This window comes from Ictalurus punctatus, chromosome 14, assembly GCF_001660625.3.
Source record: "Ictalurus punctatus breed USDA103 chromosome 14, Coco_2.0, whole genome shotgun sequence".
In the NCBI taxonomy this organism is placed as follows: domain Eukaryota; kingdom Metazoa; phylum Chordata; class Actinopteri; order Siluriformes; family Ictaluridae; genus Ictalurus; species Ictalurus punctatus.
Window position 1 is genome coordinate 27,835,086 of NC_030429.2, and position 7,500 is coordinate 27,842,585.

At 41.7% G+C, this 7,500-nt stretch overlaps 1 protein-coding gene across 6 annotated transcripts in view; it reads right to left on the reverse strand.

Moving 5' to 3' along the window:
* Nucleotides 1-7,500, reverse strand: part of LOC108274808 (uncharacterized) — a 79,957-nt gene that overhangs the window by 30,467 nt on the left and 41,990 nt on the right. For 3 of the 6 annotated variants that reach the window (XM_053685717.1, XM_053685718.1, XM_053685716.1), the window contains exons 3-5: nucleotides 6,345-6,494; nucleotides 4,584-4,733; nucleotides 2,484-2,534 (exon numbers count right to left, since the gene is read on the reverse strand). In XM_053685717.1, coding sequence (XP_053541692.1) covers nucleotides 2,484-2,534; nucleotides 4,584-4,733; nucleotides 6,345-6,494 — 351 coding nt within the window. The remainder of the gene's footprint in view (nucleotides 1-2,483; nucleotides 2,535-4,583; nucleotides 4,734-6,344; nucleotides 6,495-7,500) is intronic. The other 3 variants (XM_047160046.2, XM_053685720.1, XM_053685719.1) reach the window with 2 other exon arrangements.

Consider the following 7,500-nt stretch of genomic DNA (forward strand, 5'->3'; position numbering starts at 1 on the left):
AGAGTCTCAGAGTCCCGATTCATTCACACCACACATGGGACTTTTCACTGTTTAATCACTCCACAGTGAGGCGCTCTTCACACAGAGATGTGGAGGAAATCAAAATGGAGGAAACAAACCACACACCTTCTTGTGACGTCATGTGAGAACGAGGCATTGTGCAGTCAGATCTAAATATCGAAAGGGAAACGATTCAGGATTTTCATTTAGACATGATTAGTACATATTTTTGTGTATTTTACTTTTTTCCCATTGAATTTGTCAAAACAACAGCAGTTCCTCGTCCTGAAAGGAAGTCCCGCCCCCAAGTGTTGTATCGTACCATATGTTGCAGGTTATTGGATGGATCATTGACATGTAATCACCCAAACCCATGAGAAAAGGGTGGGGGTCTCAGGGCCAGTAAATAATCCGTCACCTGAAGGCAGCACAGGGTTTGAATATTTTATTATCAATGTTATATTTGTTCTACAGTTCAGCATTTTCACATACACATCCATTCTGCTTGTTATTTTCAGGGCTGTGTTTGATAAGATGCTGTTAAATTTGTTAGAACAGAGCAGAACTAAACAGAACAAACACAATCCAGTGTAAAAAACAAGAGATGGAACATTTCAGCACTTATTGTTGGTCTTATATACAGTTTCTATCACTGAAATGAATTCCTGACTACGCCACTACATGAATAATCATTTACAGCATCAACCCAAACCATCGCACTCTTTATTTCACTGGGAATCCCACACACTCCACCTTCAGCCGAATTTACATCACAGCTGTATTTCTGAGATTTATAATCAGGTTTGTGATTTTGTACAATATCAAAACTCCAAATGTGTCTAAACTTCTTCTGAGATGAGAGAGAATATAAATGTTCTTATAGATGAAGCTAAATCCAGTTCATGTTACACTACATCACACCTTACAGTTACACCGGAGTCTTAATGTATTACTGTTTATTTACTTTCTACTGATTTACACACAACTAAATATCACACAGTGTGTGTGTGAGTGTGTGTGTGTGTGTGTGTGTGAGTGTGTGTGTGTGTGTGTGTGTGTGTGTGTGTGTGTGTGTGTGTGTTAATGTGTGATGTGGAGTCATGGATGTGGAGCCAGACAGTAAAGTCCTTCAGTTGGGATCTGCTGGATATCTGTAGAGAAATACAGTCTGATTACAGTCTGATTACAGTCTGATTACAGATTTATCATCACTCTCAGAAACACTGATCCTGTCATTCTCTTCATTTCTTCACTTAAATATCACATATAAAATCAATCAAAGAAAAAAAGATAATAATGCTACAGCAGCACATCCCGACGTACTTTAAAACTAACAATTAAAATTTGTATTAACTGAAGAATGACGCTTCATTTTTTCATCTCTGTTTATTGTTTAATTTAATCTTGTGGAACATGAGACAGGTTCTTGTAGCAACTGCCACTTCTTGTGTGACTGTAAGAACTCCTCACTGGACTGCGATGCCCCTCCTGGTTGGCAGGGGGCGCCTCTCTCCAGACTCATGCTGAACTCTGCTACTCAACATGCCTGATTTGTTACACCTGGGTGTTCCCCGATTTAAACAGCCTTGGACTAACCCTCATTGTTCAGTCTTGAGCCAATGTTTCCTGCTGCAAGCTATGCCTGTGTAGGGCCTGTGTGGGGCCCATGTAGGATCTGTGTAGGGTCTGTGTAGGGCCCGTGTGGGGCCCGTGTAAGGTCTGTGTAGGGTCTGTGTAGGGTCTGTGTAAGGTCCGTGTAGGGCCCATGTGTGGCGTGTGTAGAGTCTGTGTAGAGTCTGTGTAAGGTCTGTGTGGGGGCCCACGTGGTGCGTGTGTAGAGTCTGTGTAGGGTCTGGTTTTCGGGCTCTTGTGTCTTTGCTTTTCTTTTTTTTTCTTTATTGTTGCTCTTTTTGTCAGTAAAAAAAAATGCTCTATTGTGGATCATCTCTTCCTCTTCTTCTGCTCTTGGCTTTGTTACTTGGGCAATAACTCTGCCAGTTAAACTCTGGGACTTTGTACATGAGAGGTCCGGGTTTGATTCCCACCTAAGAATCAAATTTCTCCAGTTACTGAGAAACTGCAAAGTGGAGACTCTTCCCATACATGTTACATAAACATCTCCTTACACAGTAGGGAGGGGGGGGCAAGTTAGGGGTCAGTTACGTGTTCATGGAAGAGGTGGGTCTGTAGTGGCTTTTGAAGATAGTGACAGGTTCTACTGTCTGGATGGAGGTGGAAGACTCGAGTCGGCACTACCAGGTATCGCTCGGTAACTGATCGCAGGTCGAACATTTTATTAATTTTATGTTTGTGTGGAGCGTCTGTCGTACGAGTCCCTGTGACTGAACTGTTACTATAGAAGCGATAACGTATTAGAACGAGCTACTGACGTAACTGACTTTGTTTAGGTCTGACTTTTCACACCCACAAGAGGAAGTGACATCACACTGTGCTGTATCTAAAGAAAGAAATCCTGTTCTTACCCGTGTTCTTCAGGGTAGATGCAGTTGTGTAGGATTCTTTAGTGGCGGAACCTAGAAAATATTGTGACATATGATATTAGAAACACAAAGATACTGACCATGGTATTGTGTATCAGTCTACCACGTGTACCACGGGCCGTGGAGCATGAGGGCATGAGAGCGGTCACTATACCAGGCCCTACATCTAACAGAATTTCAGTTTGGTTTAGGCCGTGGGATGCAGGCCCGAAATAGTCCAGGGGTGTGTTTCATCGAGACATCGTCAGGATGCGGATTTAAAATCAATAAATAAAAAAACTAAAAAGGAGTCGAATATGGCAGGATAAGTGATTTAACTATCCTCTTGGCCCTGTTCTGGGTATGCTTTTGTTATTTTTCATTCTTCTGGTGTCTGTTTGGTGCTGTTTTTGTTGACTTTGGTTTTGGATGTATTTCTGGCCTATGTTCTGCAAGCACATGTAGTGTGAGAGGCTAACTGTTAAATTAGTGTTTTTCAGCCTCAAACCGGTTCCTTCAGGTTTGTTTTCCCACACAATCATCTTACTATTGATGGTGTGTGTTGTTGCTATGTCCTATTGTCTCCATGATATAGTGGTTATACTTTTCATCTTATTTCCTGTTTACAATAATTCTGGATCTGCGTAGGTGCTGTTTAACTGCCTCTATTGCATGTGGTGTCAGTGGGCCTGAGTGTCACACACACCACGGTCTGTAATATTCTTTTCTTTGTGCATCGTTTAGTGTTTTTGTGTAATTCTGGGTTAATTGGTGTTTTCTTTCTCTCCAGGCTCCGGTGAGTCTTGGTGTGGGACAGGGGAGGCTAGCTGCCTTCATTCAGTGGTGTGTGCTCCATGGTGTGCTCAGTGTGTCGACACAACGACTTCCTTATGGTGTAGTGTTTGATTTCATTTGATTCCTCAGTTGTAGGTCACTTTGGATAAAGGCGTCTGCTAAATGAATAGATGTAAATGAGAATGGAGGTGGGTTTGGATGATCTCCCGAGCTGCAGCTGGACTGACTTGTTCCTGCCACACCTGGGCCTGGAGAAGTGCTAGTTTTAAAACTCTTCCTGTGCTTCATGGGAGAGGAATTTTATATTCATAGGTTTTAATGATGCTGACGTGTTATAATTTCTGCAGTGACTCATGTCTCACTCTCGTGTTCTTCGCCTTCCAGTGGTAAAACTTGTGCCTTTATTTGGGAGTATATCCCTGGTTCTCCCCCAGGCTGGTGTCGGATTTATTAAACTTTGATTAACGTTTCCTTGCATTTGGGAATGCCACATGAAGAACAACACTTATGTTTCTTATCCATTTATAGCTACATTCAACATTGTGGAACATGATTAATGCAGCTGTTTTATAGGACGTTAATGCTGAAGTTGAATTTGAACGCAGAGGTGAATAATGTGAGTTAAGGGAACGTTAAAGTGAACAGTACACTGTAGTGTGAAGACGTGGTGAGAGTGGATGTGAGGAATGACGTGAGGATGGGTGTGAACAGAGAGTGGTGTTGTGGTTATTCAGTTCTTTCCATGAGCTCGGCAGAAGTGTTAGTCTCACACGTCCTAAATGTAGACTCATCAGATCGAGAGATAATGTAAAGTTCCTTTTAATCTTTTACTAAGCCTCTGTGTTATTCACATTCTAGAGCTGATCGCAATTTTATTTACTTTATAATTAATTAATTAATTCCCCGATTCCCCCGATTCCCATCCACCAGCTCGTGCTGCATTAAAGGGTGGAGTAACACACACGTCTGGTGACCCTGAACATGGAAATGAATGTAGTCGATGGAAATGGAGTCAGTTTCAGCCATGTTGTGAGGCTGTGGTGAATTCTGGGAGATTAGAGTTCGAGCCCAAATCGGACGCTGACGTGACTGATATCACGATCACTTCATATTATTAGTGATTTTCATGTGGTTTTTACACATGACTCATTTTTCACATGGAGGTCATGTGGTTTTATATTTCAGATGTGAGTCCACTGATCACAGATTATTATATTATTCAGGACATAAGATGTTGAAGTGTAATTTTATGTTTTTCACACAACATATGATCACGTATGAAAAGCGTACTGGATCTCTCACACTCACCTGTAGTCCAGGTATCTGAAGATCCTTCATGTTCTTCTACACTGGTGATGGGAGTGATGTTCTGAGAAGCTCCACGGTCACGGTGAGTCACTCCGGTGCTGGTTGTGGTTGTCGGAGTCGTCTGTGTGGACTTGTTCTCACTTGTTCTCTCTGTAGGAATGGAACTGAATGTGAATACATTATTGGGAATGAACAGATGATCAGAACAGATACAGATATGAACAGGTAGGTACAGGTGTGTGCTGGTGATCAGGACTGGAATCCTGCAGGACAATAAAACGTTCACTCGAGTGGGAGGATCACTGAGAAACCACAAAGCGGAAACTCCTCTGTCCTGAAAATGTCAGAAAACTTACAGTTACAGTTTTACTTATTTACATATTGAACACGCCAAGGAAAAGCAGTTCTCCAAGGCAAGGTAAGGCAAGGAACCAGGTGAAATCCGTAAGTATTTATACCCCCATCTGTGTAAATTAATATCAGCGGGGTTAGTACATTGATGGTCTATAAAAAAGCTTTTCTTTACCAAGGTGTCACACAAGAATCATCTCATGATGTGTAAAAGCAAAGAGCTCTCCAAAGACCTTCACAACCTTATTGTTGCAAAACATAACTCTCTGAGTTGTTTATTTCAGTATCAGATTTTAAATCATAAGCTGGTGAAACATTGTGTTATTAAATGAAGATAACGCCTGCGTGAATAAGACGGCGGGACGTTGAGATGAGAGATGAGAGCTGTTTGTTAGATGTGCCAGCTTGTGGTCAGAGTGGATGTGAGAAAGAATAGACGAGTGTAAACTGATACGCTGCAGTAGCGAGCTGTTACTCAGTGGTTTTGACGAGCTCAACAGAAGTGTTACAGTCTCACACGTCCTAAATGTAGGCCATCATCAGACTGAGAGATAATGCGTAATTTCAGCTCTCATTAAGCCTCTGTGTTCCCGTTCACATTTTACAGATCATCACATTATTGATTTATATTTTATGGAAACACAAATAGCAGTGTTCTATAATAATTCACACCCTGTTTAATGCACTGTTACATATTGTATTCACATAAACAGTAGCTCCAGGCTACAGCTGGATGATTTAATGATATAATATCTATTACATCAGCACCAGTCTCACAACATGGCTGCCTCAGACTCCATTTCCCATCATCCACCAGCACTGCCTCAGTCTAATCCTCTGACTCCTGATTATACACACCTGTTTTCAGTGTCCCGCTGGATTAGTCTGATTATTTATACCCTGTAGTCTCTGCTCCTGGTGGTTAAGTCTCTGTTGTGTGTTTCTTACGGTTGTGTTTTGTTCATTTCATGAATCGTCTGTGAATCTGTCTTTACTGCAATCTGATTATATAATGTAGTTTTTATACTGTTGTTAATGATAACGAGTCTTTATTAATCACATAGACATTACGACACAGTGAAATTCTTTTCTCTTCACATATCCCAGAAGGTCAGGAAGTTGGGGTCAGTGAGGCTGTGGTGAATTCTGGGAGATTAGAGTTCGAGCCCAAATCGGACACCGACGTGACGGATATCACGATCACTTCATATTATTATTGATTTTCATGTGGTTTTTACACATGACTCATTTTTCACATGGAGGTCATGTGGTTTTATATTTCAGATGTGAGTTCACTGATCACAGATTATTATATTATTCAGGACATAAGATGTTGAACTGTAACATCAGATATTTTTCAGAAAAACATATGATCACGTATGAAAAGCGTACTGGATCTCTCACACTCACCTGTAGTCCAGGTATCTGAAGATCCTTCATGTTCTTCTACACTGGTGATGGGAGTGATGTTCTGAGAAGCTCCACGGTCACGGTGAGTCACTCCGGTGCTGGTTGTGGTTGTCGGAGTCGTCTGTGTGGACTTGTTCTCACTTGTTCTCTCTGTAGGGATGGAACTGAATGTGAATACATTATTGGGAATGAACAGATGATCTGAACAGATACAGATATGAACAGGTAGGTACAGGTGTGTGCTGGTGATCAGGACTGGAATCCTGCAGGACAATAAAACGTTCACTCGAGTGGGAGGATCACTGAGAAACCACAAAGCGGAAACTCCTCTGTCCTGAAAATGTCAGAAAACTTACAGTTACAGTTTTACTTATTTACGTATTGAACACGCCAAGGAAAAGCAGTTCTCCAAGGCAAGGTAAGGCAATGAACCAGCTGAAATCCGTAAGTAATTATACCCCCATCTGTGTAAATTAATATCAGCTGGGTTGGTAAATTGAGGGGCTATAAAAAGGCTTTTCGTTACCAAGGTGTCTCACAATCATCTCATGATGGGTAAAAGCAAAGAGCTCTCCCAAGACCTTCACAACCTTATTGTTGTGAAACATATTGATGGAATCAGATACACAGATACAGACATATTTCAAAACTTCTCAATCCTTCAGTAAGCACCACTGGGTCCGTTATCCACAAGCGGAAGCAACATCACTCCGTCATCAACCGTCTGGTCAGACGAGAGCAAAACTGAACTTTTTGTCTGTGATACTACACACCATGTGTGGAGAAGAAATGGCACTGCACTTCACCCTAAAAACACTACACCAACAGTGAAGTTTGGAGGTGAGGCATCATGGTGTGGGCTGTTTTTCATCACATGGTACTGGCAGACTTCATATAACTGAAGGAACGATGAATTAATCCCTTTACTGGGAGATTCTTGAGAAGAATCTGCTGCCATCCACCAGGATGATGAAGATGAGACGTGGGTGGAGCTTCCAGCAGGACAACGATCCAAAACATACAGCAAAGGAAACTCTCAACTGGTTTCAGAGAAAATAAATCAAGCTGTTAGAATGTCCAGTCAATCACCTGACTCGAATCCAACTGAACAAGATTTAAAGACGATATGTTTAGAAGAACGGACCGAAACCACACC